The following is a 24984-nucleotide window of genomic DNA, read 5'->3' on the forward strand; positions in this document are numbered from 1 at the left end:
TTATAGTAGCCTGAAGTCTTCAGATTGTCACCAATCAACTAGGAAGATGATTAATAGCAAAAAAACACATTTGTCTTGGTTTTTCATTTACACCTAGTAATTTCTTTTCAGTTAGCTCTCACCTTGACATATTAATTGCCAACAGCTGGTTACTAGCAGTATTGTGGAATTCTTGGTATATCTGTGTATTTTTTCTTCAAAACCCTCTTCTGCACCTTGTGCCTCTCTTGACCTATATTTTGAAACAAATTTCCTTCTCTCCAATACCTGTATGTTTTACTCTTTCTTTGCTGTGTTTCTAATCTTTTGCTTTACTCATACGTTATAAATTTTTAACACTCATGGGGAGTAGGGATTCGAAAATGGTTATTAATTAACATGTCTGTCAACAATTCCACACTCATTTCAAAGTTTCATTCAAGTTTTCCCCATAGTTTCATCAAGACTCAAGTACAGACAGACAGGTGCCTGACTCAACTTTATTTTATTACTTACTGACCAAAATGCAGTCTCATTATTAGATTGTGTGTTTTTGGATAGCTAGTAGAGTTAACAATTCCATTTTGATGCAGAACACTTAAATTGTCACTATTTTGCTAAGTGGTGTGAGTGGTCACCTTGAAATTTGCTGCCTGGGGTACATCCAGCCATTTAATTAATGTAAATCCATCTACACCTTTACTCTTCAAATTACTGTGAATGGTAGAAGATACTTTCTATGGTACCACACACTGGAGTTTCATTGTGTTCACTATGTGTACGGAGCACAAAGAGGCCTCAGCAGGTGACATAGTGTAATCTTATCTTTGCAATACATAGGGATTTTTAGTGTGTTCATAGATACCTCATTGATTGACCAGTCACTGAAATATTGCGCACAAAAGTGGAATTGTCAGTGTGATGTGATACCCAAAGCTCACCAGCAGTCATGGCAGGGATATTTCGGATATAACTTAAATGATTTTGTTCATATTTGTCTCATATTAGTAGCTGTCTGACATTTTTATAAATTGACATGTGTAAAAGTGTGGTCTTTTCTCATCTTGATCAGTTTAATAAGATTTATTATATAATCAGACTTTACCTTTGCATACTGGAGGTGGCTGATCATATAGGCCATTGGACATGCATTGAATCTGCTTGGGTCCAACAAGTTTAAAATGTTGTGACATGCAGCGATATTCTACCACTGTCCCTACAATGGTAGCATTGTTGCTGAGAGAGTAGTGTCCATTTTCTATTGAAGGTGGTTCTTCACACTCAATAGCTGAAAAAAAAAAACCAGCTCATTAATGATATTTCTTTATTTTGTTACACATCGTGAGTAACTTACACAATAACTTACAATGCAGCCAGAAAGGTTTTTCAACAGAAAATGCCATATATGCTTTCACCAGTCAAATTTTGAATGATCTGAATAACCGAACACCACCCATTGGAATTTTTTGTGATCTCTCAAAGGCTTTTGATTGTGTAAATCATGAAATTCTGCTAGACAAGCTCAAGTATTGTGGCATGAGTGGGACAGTGCACAAATGGTTTAATTCGTACCTAACTGGAAGAGTGCAGAAAGTTGAAATAAGTAGTTCTCGTAACATGCAAAGATCAGCACATTCCTCAAACTGGGGAACTATCAAGAATGGGGTTCCACAAGGGTCAGTCTTGGGTCCTTTGTTGTTCTTATTATATATTAATGACTTGCCATTCTATATTCATGAAGAGGCAAAGTTAGTTCTCTTTGCTGATGATACAAGTATAGTAATCACACCTGAGAAACAAGAATTAACTGATGAAATTGTCAATACTGTCTTTCAGAAAATTACTAAGTGGTTCCTTGTAAACGGACTCTCACTGAATTTTGATAAGACACAGTACATACAGTTCCGTACAGTGAATGGTATGACGCCATTAATAAATATAGACCTTAATCAGAAGCATATAGCTAAGGTAGAATATTCCAAATTTTTAGGTATGTCCATTGATGAGAGATTAAATTGGAAGAAACACATTGATGATCTGCTGAAATGTTTGAGTTCAGCTACTTATGCAATAAGGGTCATTGCAAATTTTGGTGATAAACATCTTAGTAAATTAGCTTACTATGCCTATTTTCACTCATTGCTTTCATATGGCATCATATTTTGGGGTAATTCATCACTGAGGAATAAAGTATTTATTGCACAAAAGCGTGTAGCTGGAGTCCACCCAAGATCATCCTGCAGACATTTATTTAAGGATCTAGGGATATTCACAGTAGCTTCTCAGTATATATACTCTCTTATGAAATTTGTTATTAACAACCAAACCCAATTCAAAAGTAATAGCACTGTGCATAACTGCAATACTAGGAGAAAGGACGATCTTCACTATTCAAGATTAAATCTAACTTTGGCACAGAAAGGGGTGAATTATACTGGCACTAAAGTCTTTGGTCACTTACCAAATAGTATCAAAAGTCTGACAGATAACCAACAAGTATTTAAGAAGAAATTAAAAGAATTTCTGAATGACAACTCCTTCTACTCCATAGAGGAATTTTTAGATATAAATTAAGAAAAAAAAAACAAAAACCACAAAAAAATAAAGTTGTTATATTAACTTAAGTTAAATTAACCTAATTATGTCATGTATTGGAAAATTCGACTCGTTCCACATCATTAAGAAATATCGTATTCATGATCCATGGAACTAGTATTAATCTAATCTAATCTAGCCATATGTGATAGCGCTCTAGAAGAGTATACATGTAATGCTTTCTAAATACAGGTACCATATGTTCTTTCTCTTAGTTTATCTATTTATATTGCTTCCGCTAATAACAGCACACATTAGAGGACTCACAAAGACTTAAAGGAGAAAACAGCAGACAAGTTCCAGCAAATCTTAGTGGAAACAAATGGCAGATGAACATGTTCTTAAGTCATAATCTTACACTTCTTGTCAATAAGCAACATGTCAGGATATCCGCCAGAAATTAAATGTTAGTGAAGTTATCAAATATTCTCCTAAAGAACAGTAATTCTTGAAAAACTTTCATTATTAAAGAAGTCTTGCTGTGAAGAAAACAATTTTCCATGATTTCCCTAAACAGCTTCAGGCAAATGCCAGGCTGGTTCCTTTGAAAGGGCACATCCGATTTTCTTCCCCATCCTTCCCTAATCTGAAGGCACAGATGACCCTGCTGTTTGGTCTCCTCCCCCAAACCAACCAATCTTTGTTGGCTGTTTGTCAATAGATCATTTCCTTCGTGGTAATTCATAATGTTCAAACATAGTATCTGTTCAAAAATCGTACTACAAATCAACATTAGTGTTATGGGTCTGTAATTCAGTGGATAGTCCTGTTTCCTTTCTTCAGCATTAGTGTTACTTGTGCAACTTCCCAATCTGGTTTGGATCTTTCTATGAGTGAGTGGTTGTATATGATTGCCAAAGTTGGATCTACTGTATCAGCATACTCTGAGAGGAACCTGACTAAGTGAGACTTAAGATATCCCTCTGGAATTCACTGAACCATCTTAATATGATAATTTGATATGGATATGATGTGTACTATTGTAAAGTGATGTGGATATCTCCAGACACAGGCACATTTGCTCAAGGCACTGACATGCTGTCAGGCCATCACAAAAGCTGTGTTGTAAAATTTCTCATACCACTCTCACACTACTTCTCTTCTACCATGTTTCCTATTACACCGACACCCTTGGCAGATGGTACTTCACATTGTACCAGTTATTGGGGTTTCTTCCCCTTTCATTTATGTGTGGAATGTGGGAAGAATGTCTATTAAATGCCTCTGTGGACATTGTAATGAATCTAACTGCTTTTCCATGAGAGAGCCTGTCTGATCATTCCATTTCAAATCCCTCCACCCAGGTGTTTGCATCAGTTGGCCAATTCCATTGTGATACATTGATACTGTTGTCATAATACAGTATCTTTTCCCATTTTGTTGAGTTCTACAGTCCTAAACATTTAAAATCAGTTGACAAGTGTTTGTACCAATTTGAAATCCTATTAAGATCTGACTGATCATTTGTGCAGCTTTTTGCAGACAGTTCTTAATTACAGATAATTGCATCATCTGTGAAAAGTCTGGGTTACTAATTATATTGTGTGAAAGGTAATTAATATACAACATAAACAGCAAGGGTCCCAACACACTTCTCTGGGGCACACCTGAAATTACTTCTATATGTGTTGTTGGCTCTTTATCCAAGGTAACATGCTGCAGTCTCCCTACCATGGAATCCTCAGTCCAGCCACAAATTTCACTTTATGTCCAATATGATTGTATTTTTAATAATAAGCATAGGTGTGGTACTGTATCAAATGGTTTTTAGAAACTGAGGAAAATACTGCATCTACTTGACTGCATTTGTGCATGGCTTACAGTATGTCATGTGGGAAAATTGTGATTTGATTTTCACATGATCACTAATTTCAGAAGCCATGCTGGTTGGCATGGTGGAGGTCACTCTGGGGCTCAAGATATTTTATTCTGTTTGAACTCACAGTAAGGGTGTCAAGGATATTGGGTGATAGTCCTGGGATTAGTTCTATCTACCTTGTAGACTGGTGTCATCTATAATTTCTTCCAACTGCTGGGCATGGTTCTTTTGTTTGGAAATCTACAGCAGATAACAGTTGAAAGAAAGGCTAACTCAGCCACAATTTCAGTACAGAAAATGATTGGGGTTCTAGTGGACCCTGGAGCTTTGGTAATCCATAAACTACTCTGGCACAGCTAGTGGAGCTATTCTGAGCTATTGGTTTCTGAGCTATTGGTTGTAGTGCATGTTTCAGTTGGTTATAACATTGATAGAAGTGTGATTCATCCATTACGTCCTCACATTACAATGCCTATCTCATACCACCTGTAAAGAAGTACTGCATAAAGGCATTCTGTTACATCATGACTAGTAAAGACTGTCATCATGGGTACCATTCAGGTCATTGTAAAAGAAGTTTGGATGATTATTTAAGACTTAATAATCACTGTGGACTGTTCTTAGCTGAACAAGAGCCGAGACATTGTTTTCATTTGTATCTATTTCTGGGACCTGATTAAAAAATTAGGCACAATCTTTTTTTTCAAATATTGCCAACATGAACACCTATACTCATTTACTGTCTATTAAACTACATACACAAGATGTTGGTTTACACTTCTGGAGCAGTGTCATGAAACACATTGATGTGTGGTGCTACAGCCTCTTCTGTTGGTTGGACAAATTTTGTGGAACCCATAGGGAACAAACTTTCCGGTGCTGCAGAATATTGTGAACAATGTGATGAATGCTTCTGAATGACATTCCCAATTTCACCATCATATTCCATAATGAGATCCTCCTGTTGTCCTGAATCAGCTCCTTCGCACAAGCTGTGTTCAAATCTGTTGATGCTGGGCTGGGTCAGCCACTGTGATCCTTGTTGGTGACGTTTTCTCTAGGAACCACAAACTTTTGACACCATTGTACATCATGATTACAAGACATTATAGCTCTAAATAAACCTCTACCAGCTGCCAGTAAATTTCAGCAGTTATTACACGTTTTGTCCATAGAAATTGAGTAGCTGAGCAGAATTCTTCACGAGACCAGTTTTCCAAATGAGTTGCCATTTGTGTTTACTACAACTAGTGCTGTAGAGGGCAGGTGGCTGAAGCTGCGCACAGTTGCCAAGTGCTTCAATCAGAATTACAGCGCACTACTAATTTCTCCAATTATGGGATTGTAACCTCAATTTCTGATCACCCCTTGAATTTGTCATAATGCAGGATGTGATGACTTCTTTCAATCTGTACACTTCAGAGTTGAGGAAGAAAGACCTAAGGTAATCAGTATGTCACCCACCAGTCATCAGCAAATGAATATTTGGTACCCAGAAGAACTGTGTTAAAATGTCTGGTCATCATGAAGTACAACAAGAAACCTATTTCACCTTAATGGGCAGCACCTCATCTGGAAAGCATAAAAAAGTGTAAAAGCAGTATTTTCCTTTCAGTTTGTATTGCTGTAACCATGTCTAGTTAGTAATCAATTTTCATGTGAAATCCTCAGTGTGTCCTCTGCTGAATCTTTTAAGCATTACTTGAAATCAACTGATCTACCCAACTTTCTGCTCCTCTGTTACTAAATGTGATAGTACCCAATGGGTACATAATTTAACCAGAAATTTATCGTTAAGCACAGTCAATCAAAAATTAAAGATCTTCTTGATCCTACAAATGTTATGTGCAGGTCTTCTCCAAAACTTTGGCGGAGCATGAAAGTTTCATGCATCTTTTTTTTCTCCTGTCAGAGCTATTTCAGGATGTTAGACCATGGATCATCTTCAAACAAAAACCTTCCTCTTAACCAGTTTAGTCCAGTTTTTCTACAAGGACTACTCCCTTGGGAAATGGCACTTTAATTATACACTTTCTCACTCCTATCTGGGCTAACAATGTATACTGTTTCATGTTACAGCATTTCAAGTCATGACACATGCAGTGAATACTGACCTTGGCAGAATGGTGGAGGTCCATTCCATCGTTCATCAACATCACATGTAAGCAAAGCTCGACCAATCATTTCGTGGCCATCATCACAAGAATATTCAACTTGACTCAAATATGTAACAGTTCTGTTAAGCAGCTGATAATGACCGTTGGCTATATCTGCTGGGAAGCCACATTCAATACCTGCAAACAGACACATATCAGCAACTGGTTTCAAAGTAGCTGGAATAAGTATAGTTCAGAGTTAGACCATTTACAGAATTTTAACAAATGTATGTTCTCTATTCTATATTCTAAAGAATATAATCTTTTAGTTCTGCAATGTAGCAAGAGGTTATCCTACTAGGAAACAGATCAACTCCTTTCACTCTTTTGTTGTTTTACAGCTTAATCCTTTCTTGCTTTTTGGATGTGTGAATGGGAATTCAGTAAAAATATCCATTATTGTGAACAATGCTGTGCATCTATAAAACGAAATAACAAAATTATTTTCAGATACACAGCTTGACACATCAAGGAGCTTTTAAATGGCTACATCATGTATTAAGAATTATTTTACTCGTGATTGGTATTGCAATCTTAGACATTCACTGTGAAAGATGTATTTCAAGGGTTGAAAGTAATCCTACATTCTATTACCTTATCAAGGCAGCAGTAATTGCCAGAACAGTTACCACAGTTAGATCCAGCTTGTAAGGTAATGAGGGAAATATTGGTCCTTGAACATTAATTAATTATTGTAAAGAAGATACTATTAGTTCAAAACATATACAAGTGACAAAAATGCCTGCAAATGGAGTCCACTACTTAGTGTTCCCTCTTAACAACAACATTGCGACATATGTAACCTATCACAGGATCCCAAAAATGTTCACATGTTTGTTATTCTAAAACAGTGAGTCATTTTTGTATGAATTTAAAGGTATTCTGAGTGATAAAGTTTCAATTTTATAGTGCCTAGTGTTTTCCACAGTTCATACATTCAATTAAATTGCATATGTTGTGGCACCCTACACAGGTGGTAATTGTTAACACTATATTTCCAATTCTGATCCATGATGCTTGTTTTCTGTTTTAAAATTCATGTTGGTAAAAATAGTTTGAAAACAAATGGCTGTAGTACTAATTCTTTGTAAATGTGTTTGCCATAAACAATGTAAGATGCAACAGATTTTCAGAGTTTCATTATGTTTGCTGTCTTGCAACATAAAATGGCCATTGAATTGATCATGATTAGTATTTTGTGGAAACAGCTCACAGTTCTTAAAATGAAACAAGAGTTAAACAGAATCAAGAAGATGAATGATAGACTGCCACTCTCCATATAGTGAAGACTCTGAGTCACATATAGGCACAACTGAAAAACAATTTGGATGAAGTCCTTTTTGGCTGAAAGCATACATGTTTAACAGTCTCTTTGTTGTGGCTATCTGTGACGCAACTTCTCCATTCTGTGGTGAGTAGCAATCCATCCTTTTCATTATATTGTCATTATTCCATCCTGGATTTTCCATTGTTTGGGGATGAACAATAGCCATTTAAGAGAATTATTTGTGTGTGGTAATCCCTGCAAGTGGAGTCCACTACTTGGTGTTCCCTCTTAACAACAACATTACAATATATGTTACCTATCACAGGATCCCAAAAATGTTCACATGTTTGTGCATGTATATATATTCTGAGATAATTAGTCAAAATTAGTGTTTTTCATGTAAAATTGTTATTTGCGTGCAAATCTGTTACTTTTTACAGACATTATCTTGCTTTGGATGAATGACTTCTTACTTAAATCTTATTTAATACCATTTTATATTGTATTGTTCAGTCACTGAAGTCATTCAGCTGTTTTCTAAAAACACTTTATGAGTCATCCTAACAAAATAAGTTGTTTACATGTTTTTTATGGACTTGCAATCTTACATCCATCACACTTTTTCTGTCCCTATTGTTGAGTAATGCTGTTCTGAAAAACAAACAAACAAAGATGGATGCAGTCTTGTCCAACAGACAGGAAACAGAGGATGACACAGTAATGGAATGATGACAGTAAACATTGGAGCACCACATGGGGTAGTGTTGGGCTTCTTCTGTTTCTTACATTTATAAATGACTTCCCACTCTACCACTATGGTAAGCAAGTTCAGCCTGTTTGCAGATAATACTTCTCCTCTGGTAGATAAAACAGGAGAGAAGAAACTTGGATACCTATGATAACAGTGTACCTAATGATGTCCTCAACTGATTTAGCTATAATAGACACTGTATGAATGTAAAAAGATACTCGTTATGGACAATTCAGTGCAACACAGAAAGAATAAGACAACATAAATATAAAATGTAATGGACAATAAATGCAGCAAATGGACTCTGCGATGTTGTTGCATGTGTACATTGATCCTACCATTCCCTAGATCTGGGAAAAAACACTTCATTACGCAAGAAAAGTGAGCAGGCAATGCCATGGAGACAAAGAACAAAGCCACAGTTAACCACTGCGTGCAGCATGGAAAAAAAGACACTCCTGGCACTGTCATTTTTAACACGAGAATTTCTTTTGTGGTAACAATCAAGAAATTAAAAGTCTGTGGCAGACATTTATTGTTGAACAGTGGTTCTGTCATTCAGTCACTTTCAATCAGCCAGGAAGAACAGAAAAAGGAAAATTTACACACTGAATTAGGAAGTAAAGAACATATGAGAGGTGGATACTAATCCACACAAAACTAAATCTGAAATTGCTTCAGACTTAGGAGTTGCCTATACCACACTATGTACAGTCATCTGCAAAAGAAACAGTATTTCGAATGAGTTTTTAAAATTTGTGCAAAATCAATTAAACATGGCTGTCAACAAGAAGGGAGACACACGGATTTGGAAAAGGCTCTTTTGACGTATTGCAGCAAAAATGTCCTGCAGCTCTACTGATCAGTGGTGACATGTTGAAAGCAAAGGCAGTGATTTAATTAGAAGTGTGACATCACTGCTGATTTCAAGTAGGTTACAGTACACTTGTTCTCCCACTGCTTGAATACTGCTCACCGATGTGGGATCCGTACCAGATAGGGTTGATAGAAGAGATAGAGAAGATCCAATGAAGAGCAGCACTCTTCATTACAGGATCATTTAGTACTTGCGAAAGCATTACGGAGATAATACATAGACTCCAGTGGAAGACTCTGCAAGAGAGACACTCAGTAGCTCGGTAAGGGCTTTTGTTGAAGTTTCGAGAACATATCTTCACTGTGGAGTCAAGCAGTATATTACTCCTCCTACTTATGTCTTGCAAAGAGACCATGAGGATAAAATAGGAGAGATTAGAGCCCACACAGAGGCATACCAACAATCTTTCTTTCCACGAACAATACGAGACTGGAATAGAAGGGAGAACCTATAGAGGTACTCAAGGTACCCTCTGCCACACACCGTCAGATGGATTGCGGAGTATAGATGTAGATGTAGATGAGGATGGTTACAAGGATTTAAAGATCCCCATGGAATCACAGGAAGAACAATTTCTGGCAAATTTAAGGCTGTGGACGGTGTCATGGTGCAGCACTGGATTGATGTCGTTCTACCATGTATCTTAAGGGATTATCAACCTCAAAACATCTACAACTGTGCTGAGACTGCTCTATTCTACAGTCTGCCTCCAAGTAAAACATTAGCTGAAAATGGGGACTTGGGGCATGGGGGAAAGAAAAGTTAAGCTCACATGACAGTTCTTCTTGACGTGAATACAAATGGAACTTTCCCCATGTGTAATGGTAAAATCTTAAAATCTGATGTGTTTCAAAGCTGTAAAGATGAGACCTACAAATTATGAATGCAATAAAAATTCTTGAATTACAATGATTTTAATGGAACTGTGTTTAATAAACTGGACATTAGAATGAAAAAGAAAAAAGAACCTCCTTCTTCTTATGAACTGATGTGAGCACGTTCACCCCAAGTAGTTTTGGAAAATTTTCGAGTGGAATGTTTCCCTCCAAACTGTACCAGTGTTCTACAGCCAATTCATTTCGGCATTATGGCAAATTTGAAAGCACATTGTACAAGAAAATGCTGGTTCAAACTTTGATAGTGCAGACTGACACAGGAAATGTAAATCTCTCCATTAACTTATTATAAGCCATAGAATTTATTTCAGCTGTCTGGCAGCTTGTGTCATCCTTCCCAATCAATAACTGCTGCTGTAAAGCTGGAAGAGCCTGCTGCTGCTGCTACTGCTGCTGATGATGATAGTGGTGATGGTGAAGTCATGTCTGGTAATGAGCTAGCTGTATTGGAGGGTGCAGACTTTGACAGTTTTGTACACTTCGATGATAATCTCACCAAGTGTATGGAACTACAAGATGAGGAGATATTGCTGACGTGTGACAACACAGTGATGATCAAGAAGGTGAAGCAGCTTCAAGTGACAGTGATGGAGATGGAGATGATGACTTGAAGCTCGAAAGACCTAAACTGAGTGAAATGTTAAGTGCAATCAATGTGCGCAGGCATTATATCAGTGCAAGAAGTTGTAGTGAAAAACTATGAATTCATTAATAAGTTTACAAACTGTTATGCGTACACTTCAATGCATGAAAAGTGAAACAAGCCAAATTATCTCATTTCTTTAAAGCAGGATCAAGTTCAAAATAATATTTTTTGTTTTAACATTTTGTCTTCAATAATGTATCTTTGTTGCCTGTGTGGCACGAAGTGTCAAATTACAATATATTATCTAATTTGTCTTAAGCAGGACCAAATAATATTTTTTCTTTTAATGCCTTACTCTGTTTTTGTTGTTTGTAAAGTTTACAAATGTAGTTCTATTGTGTGTATTGTCCGCCCCCGGTAGCTGAGTGGTCAGCGCGACAGACTGTCAATCCAAAGGGCCCGGGTTTGATTCCCGGCTGGGTCAGAGATTTTCTCCGCTCAGGGACTGGGTGTTGTGTTGTCCTAATTATCGTCATTTCATCCTCATCGACGCGCTAGTTGCTGAAGTGGCGTCAAATCGAAAGACTTGCACCAGGCGAACGGTCTACCCGACGGGAAGCCCTCGTCACGCGACATTTCATTTCATTTCATTGTGTGTATTTTTTTTTCTTTTTCAGAAAAATATGGTATGTATTACTGTATCTATTTCTGACTTCTAAGTATTTCTGAGTTACAAGTAATCTTTTCTCTTCCCATCGATATATGTATATGCATTATGAGCAGTGTTCATCCAGACATTCTTGCAGTTCCTGGGAAACTATAGGTTTTTACAATGACGTCTCAGTATATCTTCTACCTTGTACGTTAATAAAAACTACTCTCTTATGAAAATCATTATTCCATGTCTTGGCCACAAGAAGGAAACAAGTCTTACATAGTAATCAGACAAACTTTACCCTTGTGCAAAAGGAGTAAGTTGCTTAGGCATGAAAATATTCAGTGCTCTATCTAGAGACATCAAAATTCATGCTCTTAAAACACCAGAATTCAAGATCAAGTGGAAAGAATACCTGTTACAAAATTCATTCCACCCAATTATTGAATTTTTTAGCATAAATGAGCACTTATGTGTGTAGTTTTATTGTATAACTAATATTTCTCATCTGCTGCAAGCACAAAGTATAAATTACTTTTTGTCAGAAAAGACACTAGTGGAAAATTGCTCTTATCAGAACACAAAAAAAGCAAATGCACTCCTGTTTGAAAGCCTGACTGAAGAGTAGGGTACCAGCTGCCTCAATCTGCCTTCCTCAGCACCTTCAAAAAAATTTTTTTCAATTGCAACTTCACTCCCGTCATCCATGGTGAGGTTCATCTTTGCAGCCATGACACCATGCAGCGCAGTACAGATGGGCCCCCAACAACATGCTGAATGGACTGCTGAGGGTTGGCATCACGTTCTCTTCAGCAATGAGTGTCACATATGTCTTCGACCAGTCAATCGTTGAAAATGTGTCTGGAAGCCGCCTGATCAGGCTGAACACCTTGGCCACACTATCCAGTGAGTGCAGCAAGGTGGAGTTTCCCTGCTGTTTTGGGGTGGCATTATGTGGGGCTGAGTTATGCCACTGACAGTCATAGAAAGCATTGTAATGGCTGTACGATATGTGAATGCCATCCTCCGACTGATAGTGCAACCATATCGGCAGCATATTGGCGAGGCATTCATCTTCACGGATGAATATTTGCACCTCCATCATGCACATCTTGTGAATGATTTCCTCCAGGATAACGACATCGCTCTACTAGAGTGGCCAGCATGTTCTCCAGACATGAATCCTATCAAACGTGCCTGGGATAGATTGAAATGGGCTGTTTATAGACGGTGTGTCCCACCAACCACTCTGAGGGATCTATGCTGAGTCACTGTTGAGGAGTGGAACAATGGGGACCAACAATGCCTTGATGAACTTGTGGATAGTATGCCACAACGAATAGAGGCATGCATCAATGCAAGAGGAGGTGCTACTGGGTATTAAAGGTACCAGTGTGTACAGCAATTTGGACCACCATCTCAGGAAGGTCTCGCTGTATGGTGGTACAATGTGCAATGTGTGGTTTTCATGAGAAATAAAAAGGGCAAAAATGCTGTTTACGTTGATCTCTATTCCAATTTTCTGGGCAGACTCTGGAACTCTGGGAACCAAGGTGATGCGAAACGTTTTTTGATGTGTGTGTAATTTTAAAATCTGAGCAATTTTCTGCTGCTGTTTATTATTTATGTTTTGCTTCCCACCGGATTTATATGTGCGTATTTTACATGTGCATGTAAGGTAACTTTGAACCTCTGTGTCTTGGAAATGGACAAAGAGTCAAGGTTGTTGCTCGAGACTGGAATCTTAGGAATACATTGTAAAAATTTCAATCATTTGTTGTGCATATCCACCTTGGAATTCATGGCTTTGTTTTGCTATGAAAAATTGGTAAAAAAAAAAAACACTTTCTTTGGGTTTCTCTAAGGAACCATCCATGAGCTAATAATTTTGAATCTCTATATCTCAGAAATGGATAAAGATATAAAGGAAATTTTCAAAAATATTTGAGATTGGGATCTTAGGAATATGTCATAAAATGACAGTCATTTGCTCTGTAAAGCCATCTTGGAATCTGTGGCACAGTTTTGGTACAAAAATGGTAAAGAAGCCCTTTTTTTGGGGACGGTGGTTCTAAGGAATAGTTCATGAATTAATGAAGATTTTTTAAAATACGAAGACGGTGCTTTTAGATAATTGCCTAGAGAACGTAATGTTAAAATTTGAGCAATTTGATGCAATTTTTTATTATTGAGATTTCACCTCATACCAGATATTACATGTGTATTTTACATGTAAAAGTAACTATGTATCTTGGTAATGGATAGAGATATGAAGAAAATTTTCAAGGTTGTTTGAGACTGGAATATTGGAAAGATATGTATCATAAAAACTTCAGCATAGTCATCTTGGAATCCATGGCTCAGTTAGTCCCAAAAAAATGACGAAAAAGACCTTTTTTTAGGTTTTCTAAGGAACTGCCTACTAACTATAATGGTACCTCCATAAACTCCTTAAGGCCCATCATAGACTACATCAATTGATTTGCTTCATTTGCTTAAGCAGGAGGAAGTGTATAACATTTATACTTTGACCCAGTGCTGTAGGATAATGACTCGAAGATGATCCTTCTGTTGGGTATAAATGGCCCCTAGCCCAAGTGCTATATAAAAGACTTGACCCCATTTTTCTGTCACCAGTAGAACCTGAGGTAAGAGCCCCCAGAAAAATCCCATGTCTATGCACAGTGTTGATTTTCAAATATTAAGATATTGCTAATATGAACATCTCATAATGTATGGGTAAATATTAATTCTGGTGTCTTGTATTTTGTACCTTATTTATTTTCATGTTTTATGATGCAGGATTAGTTGATATGAATCATGAATCCACCATATTGTGCTCCACTGTATCCATTATTGTAAATTTTATGAAAAATTCTTGATTATAAATACTATAAAAACATTGACTCATTCCATATTCTAACAACTCTAATGCTGTTGGGTTCACAAAACTCTTAATAAAATGAAATAAAAGTAAAATAAATTATGAAAACCAGTAAAATAGACATTTGTTGAAATAGAATGTTGCTCCTTTTGAGGGTGCAATAATTATTTTCATTTTATTATAGACACTTTTATATCTGGAGTGTACAACAGAGCTGTACCATTTTAATTGATTATTCTTAGTGACCTATAAGACTTACGTTTGCACACTGGTGGAAATTCATTGTAGAAACCTGTTGTAAGACATGTGCGTGTTGATGGCCCAACCAGCAGATGACCAGGATCACATTGATATTCGACAATTGATCCAACATTGAAGTTCTTTGCAATCATAGTTGAATTTGGTGGCTGCTCTGGACGCCCACAGGCCTTGGGTTCTAGAGGGAATATACATCTCTTAGAAATATTTTTCCCCAGTGAGACAGTAAAAATAGAAGTTTCATTACATTTAGCCTCATGTGATATGGATGTGAAAACTGGTCATAATTGAATAATTGGAGCTATTTAAAATTAATATTGATGAAATGAACACACAAAAAACTGAAAATAAAGAAATTAACTAGAACAGTAGGAAAATGTATTAATGGAGAAAAGGCTACTAGGAGAAAATCTGACAAAGTCATGCAGATTATCCTAATGCATTCTATATTTTTAACCTAATAATGGATGGAGCAGTTGGAAATAAGAATTGGTCAATAATTCAGTTCACTGTAATTATACTTTAAGCAACATATATAAAAAATAGAAATGTATTAGCAAAGGAATTACTGTGAATTTCGAATGTAAACTGTTTTTAAGTCTGTGAGTTGTAATGTTTTATTTCTGCTTTACCTATAATAGTTCTCACTTAACAACTGTGAAATTCTGCATTATACTTTGAGTAGCATTTTCTCAGTGTGTTACAGTACTTACGGTGTTGGCAAATATAGTTAAGTTTGGCTTGACAGTTAGTATCAGACCACAGCCATCCTTTTGAGCCATCATATCGTGCACAGTCTTCATTTCCTCCTGGCAAGTTCCAAAATGAGACTGTCACATCATCACCATCAAGCCACTTCCAGTTGTTTCTGTCCTTCGGATCACGCACAGCACCCATCCAGTACTGACTATTGACATCACTCCTGTATTTAATTTTTAGAATTAAATATACATTTAGTATACTCTTCACGTACAGAAAATGATAGTGCATAATGATGTTGCACATATAAGGGACACCCACAAAGCGCATATCATGAAAATAATGAAAAATTTTTTTAGGCACTGCAGTTTTGCACAGTCCTTTGTCTATGTGGTTAGTTAGTTACATGTTCCCTGCATCATTTGAACTATTGTTTTATCAAAATGATACAGAACAGCTCAGTTTACAGGTATATATGATCAGTGTTAACATTAATCAAGACAATATTTTTTAGTCCTACTCATACAACTACACTTAAAAACTACAGGGTGGCACACGAAATGTGTTACCAATTGTTTCTTTCACAATTTACGATGCACATTAGATATCCTGCTGGGATCTCTACAGCTGTACCAGCAGAGCTTGGAAAAACAAATGAGTTGCAAAACGACGTATAATTCATGATACTGCTGCTAGGAGACTAGTAAGCAGCAATGGCTGACAATGGAAGACTGACCACACAGCAATGATCGGCAATTGTGTTACTTTTTCATGAAATGAAAAGCCTTGTTGTGACTCAGAATTGTTTTCGACAACAGTTTAACACACAATGGGTCCCTTGCAAGAAGACCATCCACAGCTTGTACGATAAATTTGTACAGGAAGGAACAGTATTGGAAGTGAAGCGACCTTGGCCTAAGCCTGTTTGTTAGCTGGAGAATATTGAAGCGGTACAAGTTTCTGTACAGAGAAGTCCCGAGAAATCATGTGGAAAGGCAGCAGTGCAACTGGGAATATCTAGATGCTCTGTTCAGCGCATTCTTAAAAGTGACCTCCATATGTACCCATACAAGATTACCTGTACACAGAAGCTCACTGAAGAACACAAGCAGCAGAGACTACTGTTTGCTCAGGGGGCAGAGGATAGGGAAGAAAGGCTCAACAACATTTGGTTTTCAGACAAGGCGCATTTTCATTTAGACGGTGTGGTTAACAAACAAAATGTATCCTTTTGGGCCACTGAAAACCCTCAAGTGCTTCATGAACAACAACATTATGCTCCAAGGACTACAGTGTGGGCAGCAATTTCCAGTCACGGACTTATTGGACCCTTTTCCTTTGAAGAAACTGTGAACAGCGAGCGTTACTTGAACATGCTTTGCAATAGCTTCATTCCACAGCTTCTTGTTACTGCCTTGCCCTTCAACACGCAGTGGTTCATGCAAGATGGAGCAAGGCCACATACTGCAAACACTGTGTTGGAGTTTTTACACAAGCATTTCGACATGCGGATCATTTCACTCAGGTTTCCAGGTTGCTTCAATGATGGACAAAATTGGCCCCCCAATAGTCCAGACCTCAATCCATGTGAGTTTTTTCTTTGGGAGTACCCGAAGGAAAAAATTTTCCTGAAACGTCCACGCGATTTAATGGAGCTCAGAAGACTTATTCTTCAAGCTTGCAGTGAAATTACAGAAGACATGTGCCATAGGGTAATCACTAACTTCAGTGTTCATTTGAAGGAAGTTAGGAAATGAAATGGTGGACATATTGAGCATATGCTGAGTTAGAACAAATCTCCATGGACGGCTCTTCATTGTAGTATATGTTACTTTCAGATTGTATTGACAATTAAGTTTATATTCAAAAACAAAATGGTAACACATTTCATGTGCCACCCTGTAGTTGACCCTTTTTTTTAAATAGAAATTCATTCATGGAAAAGAAGAAGTTGTCCAGGAGAAATGATTTAGGTTAGATGTAAAATTTGCTTTGCTATCTGTCAGCATTGGGCAAATGGACAAATTTTTTGTTGGTACATATTGAACTCCATTCTGAGCCACTGACAGCTTTAATAATGGTTACTGGAGGTCATATTCTTCTGAAATTGTGATGGATTATTTATGGCCAGTTTCATTAGCAAATAAGTGTATTGTGGTGGTGCTGTTAAAATGCCCACCTTATTGAAGAGATACCTACATGACAACCATAGATAACCATTAGGTATTATTCTTCTTGCTTACTTTTGTGCAGTCATTATCTTCTTCCTAAGTGATGAGTTACCCCAGAAAAAGTGCTAAATATGTCAGAAGGTTGATTCATCTGTTTCCAGGACCCTAGCAACTTACGAAGAGCAAACCTAGCTGAACTTAATTTTTTGAGAAACTCATTGTTTTGGCTGTTGAGAGAGTCTTCAGTGACTATCAAAGCAGAATATTGCCAAATGATTTTTCGCAAAACTCAAAGAAATTCTGGTCATATGTAAAGGCTGTTAATGGCATAAAATTGCTGGCCAGTTTCTCACAAATGAGATAGGAACTGAAACTGAGCATAGCAAAGGAAAGCTGAAATGCTTAACTCCATTCTCAGATATTCCTTTTAAAAAAAAATAAAAAAAAGGGGTAGGGGAGGAGAAATGCCTCAATTTAATCCTCATACCACTGCGAGATGAGTCAGTGGCATTGAAAAACAGCTGAAATTGTTAAAACTGAACAGATCTGCAGGGTCCAATGGAATCCTATCAGACTCTATACTGAATATGTGGCTGAGTTAGCCCCTCTTCTAACAATAATGTTTTGTAGATCGAATAACAAAAAAACTGTGCCCAGTGGTTGCAGAAGCACAGGTCACATCCATTTACAAGAAAGGTAATAGAAGTGATCCACAAAACTACCGTCCAATATTCTTGACAATGATTTGTTGTAGAAACTTAGAAAATATTCTGACCTCAAATATAACGAGGTATCTTGAACAGAATGACCTCCTCCATTCCAACCAGTATGGACTGCGTAAACATCGATCATGTGAAACCCAACTCACAGTTTTCTCACATGACATACTAAAAACTTTGGATCAAGGCAGTCAGGTAGATGTAGTATTTCTTGATTTCCAAAAAGGATTTCCCTCAGTACCACATCTACATTTATTGTCAGAAGTGTGATCATATGGGCTGTGAAGCAAAATTTGTGACTGGACTGAGGATTTTTTGGTAGGGAGGACGCAACGTGTTATCTTAGATGGAGAGTCATCCTCAGATGTAAAGTAACTTCAAGTGTGACCCAAGGAAGTGTTTTGAGATCCTTGCTGTTAATGTAGTATATTAATGATTTTGTGGGCAATATTTTAATAGTAACCTTAGATTTTTTCCTGATGACACAGTTATCTATAGTGAAATACTGTCTGAAAGAGGTTGCATAAATATTCATTTAGATCTTGATAAGATTCCAGAGTGGTTTAGACATTGGCAACTTGCTTTTAATGTTCATAAGTGTAAAATTGTGCACTTGACAAAGTGAAAAAACAGAGTGTACTATGATTACAATGACAAAATGAAAAAAAAACATAGTATACGTAGGCTTAGTTGTGGGTAAAGTAGATGGTAGACTTCAGTTTATTGGAGGAATACAGGGGAAGTGCAATTAGTCTACATCAAATTATTCAAGTGACACATCCTGGACTATTTCTGAAGTGTGTGGGACTCATACCAATTAGGACTGACAAGGGATACTGAACATACGCAGATGAGTGCAGCACAAATGATCACAGGTTTCTTTGACACATTGGAGAGTGTACCATAGATGTTGAAGAAATTAAACTGGCTGACTCTTGAAGACAGATGTAAACTGTCCTGAGAAAGTCTACTTTCAAAGTTTCAAGAATCAGCTTGAAATAATGATTCTAAGAATATACCACAACCCCTCACTTATTGCTTACATAAGCATACTGAGGAAAAGATTAGATTAATTACAGCACACACAGCGGCATTTAAGCAATCATTCTTCCCATACTCAATATGTGACTGGAAGGGGAAGAAACACTAATAGCTGGTACAATGGAATATACTCTCTACAATACACTTCACAGTGGTTTGCAGAGTATAGATGTATATGTAGATGTAGAGGTAGAATATGCTTCTTCTAGTTCAAGTTTTCATCAGTATGTGCACTTAAATATTTAGAGCATTCTACTGGATTTACTGACTCCTGCCCATGTATTACATCAGTTGTATGACTCTGTTGAACAAAATTGAATATAGCGTGTTTTCTCAGAATTTAGGTATAGTCCATTTTTGGAGAACCACTTAATAATTTTCTGTAAAACATTGTTAACAGTCTCTTCTTTTGCTTTTCTCTAATGGGATTTATTATAACACTATTATCATCTGCAAAGTACCAATTTTGCTTGTTGAATGTTAAGTGGAAGGTCATTCATATGTGAGGAACAGAGGTGGATGCAAAATGGAACCTTGCAGACTCCCTTTGTGATTTATTCCAGTCACTAAAATTTTCTACCTTTTCAACATTGTCTGAACCTTTTACATTTTGTTTGTTAAGTATGATACAAACCAGTTATGTGTAAAGCCATCAGTTCCATAAAACATAAGTCTTTCAAAGAGTGTAGTATGATCTACACAGTCAAATGCCTCAGAAAGACCACAAAAAGTACCAACTGGTGATATTTTAATATTAAGACTTTTAATATTTGGTGGTTGAATGTGTAAATAGCATTATCAGTTGTGTAACGTTTCTGGAATCCAAACAGTGATATACTAAGGAAATTGTTTCTACTTAGATGTGAGACTACTCTTGAGGACAGTACATTAGGTGTTAGACACCTAAATATTACCACACTGTACTGCCTAAGCAAGAAATCCAAGGCCCAAGATCTCTGTTGAGAGAATTAAAGCTCAAGCTAAAATTCATTTCATTGATACTAAGCAGCTTGCATGTACGTGATGTCCCAGGAGGAAATGTCAGTATTCAGGAATATGACAAGAACAATCATTTGAATCAAAAAAGTATTTGTACCTAAAATGCATACCTTTAAGAGCTATCACTACACCTTAATCTTTGACACTGTGAAACAGATCTCTTCTATTGCAAGCTCTTTGCTTTCCATATTTTGGAAGGATGTAGTATGGATTAAAAGAAGAAGAAAATATCCAGTAAACATGGCCACTTTCTCAGCAGAAGAGATGTGTTTCACAGTAGCGAAGATGAATAAGGTATGCATTTTATAGTCCATCTTTACTAGACTCTTTTGCTTCAAATGATCATTTCTGTCATATCTCTGAATTTCCTGGGACGCTCTGTATGTAATGGAAATCATTTTTGGTCAACAGGAATTGTATAACAAGAATAACTGTTTACAGTCTTTCCAAACTATTACAGAGAAATATATCTATTTTCAGAGGCATGGTAATAGACGACAGAATCTAAATCATTAAAAACTAATATTCCAAAAAGATACAACCAAATCAACAAAAAAATTCAAAAATTAATTTTGCTGTATTAATTCTGATGTCATTGTACATTTTTCTTGTAAGGATCATGAGAGTGAGATGGGAAAATGTAGGGTGTATGTGCATGGAAGCAGAAAGTAATATTTTGTTCACTACACATACAAGTGGAGTAAGACAGAAAGTTGTTAATGTTGGTGTGAAGTACTGTCAACCACTGTACAGTGGCTTGCAGAGTATATATGTAGAGGTAGAAAGGCAGAATAGATTTGCTCTGTCTCATATGAACTGTTTAAACTGATCACTGATTGGTGATTCTGTGGTATTAATGTTATTTATGCTTTCAGTCCATCTGTGCATGCCTATTAACAGTTGATTAGTAGACTACTTATTCTATAACAAACACTGATAAGCCAAGACAGTGTGATCACTGCCCACCATGAGACTGTATACTGATTGGTGCCATTGCAGGAGCATGATGTGATAAGAAAGCTACATAAGTGGAGCAGAGAGAAGTGGGAAATAATTCTAACAATGATGTGGGCTGCTAATGGGGAAATCCACTGAGTGAGTGACTTTCAACACAGGCAGGTTGTTATGGCCCATTGCCTGCATATAAGCACTTTAGAAACAGTGAAGCTAGTCCACTGCTCACATATTACTGTTGTGAGCATCTATAGAAAGTGGCTGAATGATGGTGATACCACAAATAGGAGCATCATCTCAGAATGTCAAGGACAGAGGTTTGCCCATTCTGTAATTCATGATAGGCAACCATCTGTGGCAGATCTAATAACAATTCTGACACCAGTTTGACTGTTTCAGGTCACAGCATTCAGCACACATTGTTGAATTTGCAGCTCTGCAGCAGTTGATCATTACATGTTTCCTTGTTGACCTGACAACATTGTTGCAGTGGGTATGGGATTATTGAGATTAAACCATGGATCAGTGGAAATGTGTCACCTGGTTGGATGAATTACTTTTGCTTTTACAGATAGTCCTGTCATCAAACACCATCATCCAGCAAATGGTCAAACATGCAGTGAACCATGGACACAGGACCCTGTGTGCAGATTTATACTGTGGGGGACATTCACCTGAGCTTCCATGTAACCTGTGGTAGTATCGAATGCACCATAATAGCTGTGGTCTATGTGAACATCACTGTGGAGCACTAGCATTCCTTCATGCTCAATGGCATCTGAAGGCATCTCACAGAAGGTAAAGTATGTCACAAGTGCAGAATCTTGCTACAGTGGTTTGAAGAGCATGACAGTGAATTCATATTGGTTGTTTGGCCATTAAATTTGCCTCACCTGGACTCAATGGAATACATCTGGGATGCTATCAGCCACCAGCTCTGTACTCACAAAGCATAAGACCATAACTTACAGGAATTTCATGGCCTGTGCATGAACATCTGGTGCCACGTACCACTGGCAACTTACAAGGACTTGTCAAATTCATGCCATGCAGAATTGCTGCTGTGTTTCATTCAAAAGGTGGACAGCATGTTATTAACCAGATGATGAGACCTTAAATATGCAAATGTTAGGGGTGGAACCAATGGCAGTTGTTCCTGCAACTGGATTGGGCAATAGATCAACCCAAGAACTAGAAGTTGGACCAGGTCAAGGTTAAATGCTTGCCAGCAGCTCAGAGGAGAAAACTTCTTAAAGAACAGAAACAACAGGGAGGTAAAATATGGTTTTCTTAACAAAAATAGGAGGAACTAAAAGGTCTTGAACCCAAGACCTCAAAAAAAAAATTTAAAAAATATAAAAATAAAAAAAAACAACTGTCTCAGAATGAAAGGGGTAAACAGACCCCTTCCTCTAAGGAAGGCATCAGGAGAACAAGTGAGAAGTCTAATGTACCCATTTCTCACAATAATTATGTCTAGAAAATGGCAAGGCAGGAAATAGGGAAACAGACCTATAGTAGTGCAGTCTTAACCTTTAGATTGACAGTTATCCAGTAGGGATATTCACTAGTCAACATGACCTCACAGCAAGTTGAGCTTACTCAGATGGCTCTTTCAGAAAAATGGGGGGGGGGGGGGGGGGGGAGGGGGATGCTAGTCTAGGCCCCAAATACAGGAGGATCTATCTGGACATAGTTGCTCTTATCTTTGAGGAGATAGAAACAGTGGATTGACTTAGGAGGCAGTACCCAGGGTATCTCTGTGGTAGCAGGTGAAGTTGCTGGTCAAGGCAGCAGCTGAGCTCTTCAAGACCACAAAGGTATCAATTTTGGTACAAAAACTTCTTAAGGGTACTCCTCCAAAGGTTTTGTTTCAGAAAATAAGGGTGCAGGACCAGAAGGTCTCGACAGAGGATCAGAGTGTAATCAACCGAACGATTGTACTGGATGGCGAAATCCTCATGCTCTTATCCGGGGACCCTAAGTAAGTAAAAGGGGTGCTCAGGCCTCAGAAGAACTGGAGGAAAGTTGGTTTATACTAAAAATCTAAGGAACTCCAGAACATGCTTTTATCAAACATAGAATTTCATTCACACCAATGGCAGACCTTTGTTCCAAAGTTTTGTGAGCATTAGGATGAAACAGCATGATGAAGAAAGAATGAGGGAAATTGTATTGGCTCACCTTCTTTACATGGACAATACTCTTCCTTTCCAGGTTTTGTGAAGAGGCTGGTAGACAGCTGCTCACAGGACAATAAAAACTGCTTGGTCATGATGGCAATACCCACAATCTGTTGTGGGGAAGCAGCAACACCAACAGCAGAAAGTACATTCTTGATATTTACTCAAAAGCAATCTGAAGATGCTGAATAGGAACAGGGAACTTACATTCATGAATATAAGGAGGGAAGAAGTAATTGACATAATTTTTGGGTCCAATTTAATGGGTAGCTGTATCAAAAAATGGCATGTGGTGTTGGAGCTATCCTTATCTGACCACATGAATATTAAGTTTAAGGTTGAAGAGAGTGTTAAAGAGACCTTGGCCTACAGGAATTGTGGGAAAACAGACTGGGACTCATACAAGAAAGACCTCAGCTCACACTTATCTGAAGTCAGAATTTCAATACGAAATCCAGCTGATTTCAAGAAAATGTCAGACACACTGATGTTTGCACTTATGACATTTCATTTAGAAAATCATCCAATCACCAAAAAGTGTACAAACAACAATGTACCTTAGTCAGACAATGACCTGGAGACACAAAGGAAGCAGGTAAGAAGACCATTCAACATTGCAAGAAGGAAAGGGCAATGGGCAAAATATCAGGAGGCCCTCTCAAAATACAACCTTGCAATTAAGCAGGCAAAACTGTCATCCCGGGGGGGACCACAGTCATGTAGAATTTTTTGAAAGAAATTTCCACCATTTGGCTGTTAATTAACAGTCATATAGTGGACATTTCTTTTCTTCTTCTTTTTTTTAACACAACATAAAAACAGGAGACAGTTTAATTATAGTCCTATGCAGGGTGTTTAGGGTTAGCCAAGTGGCAGAAATCATTCCTAATGCTTGGAGGACAGTGAGTGTTGTTTTCATTCTGAAGCTAGGGAGAATTGATTGCACCAAGGTTAAGGCTACATTAGAAAAACTGTTTAATGTGCATGTCAGGGAAAGGAAACTCACTGCATTTCCTCTGCTTGCAAACCAACATACATCTCAGTGATGCAAATCATGTGAAACAGAGCTTTACCAGTCTGTTGGGAGGTGGAAGAAGCGCAACGTTTTCATGAAACTGCTCTCTGCACCTTGCTGGACACTGAAAGGGCTTTTAGCAGTATGACCGTCAAATCCATGATCAGAGCTGCAGAAGAGCATGGTATTGAGACCACCATATGTAGTTGGATTAAGGGCATGTTGAGCAGAAGAAAAGTAGAAGCCACCAAATGAACAAAAAAATGGCGATCAACAGCACCAGAGGATGTCCGGAAGGAGGGCTTTTGTCAGCACTGCTGCAGAATCTAGTGGTGAATAAACTTATTGAAGAGCTAAATACTAGAGGCTATTTTTTCCAAGCATTCGCAGATGACTGATCATAGTAATATTTAGCAAATTTGCTAGTACTGATAAAACAATGGCATGATGTGCACTGGACATTGTGCAAAACTGATGCAG

The 24984-nt window shown here is 37.5% G+C and overlaps 1 protein-coding gene across 2 annotated transcripts in view; it reads right to left on the reverse strand.

The window, feature by feature from the left end:
• LOC124788270 overlaps nucleotides 1-24984 on the reverse strand; it is a 267784-nt gene that overhangs the window by 17668 nt on the left and 225132 nt on the right. For both annotated transcript variants that reach the window (XM_047255482.1, XM_047255491.1), the window contains 4 exons: nucleotides 15437-15645; nucleotides 14725-14901; nucleotides 6508-6687; nucleotides 1085-1267 (listed from right to left, as the gene is read on the reverse strand). In XM_047255482.1, coding sequence (XP_047111438.1) covers nucleotides 1085-1267; nucleotides 6508-6687; nucleotides 14725-14901; nucleotides 15437-15645 — 749 coding nt within the window. The remainder of the gene's footprint in view (nucleotides 1-1084; nucleotides 1268-6507; nucleotides 6688-14724; nucleotides 14902-15436; nucleotides 15646-24984) is intronic.

Source organism: Schistocerca piceifrons, chromosome 1 (genome assembly GCF_021461385.2).
Source record: "Schistocerca piceifrons isolate TAMUIC-IGC-003096 chromosome 1, iqSchPice1.1, whole genome shotgun sequence".
Taxonomy (NCBI): Eukaryota; Metazoa; Arthropoda; class Insecta; order Orthoptera; family Acrididae; genus Schistocerca; species Schistocerca piceifrons.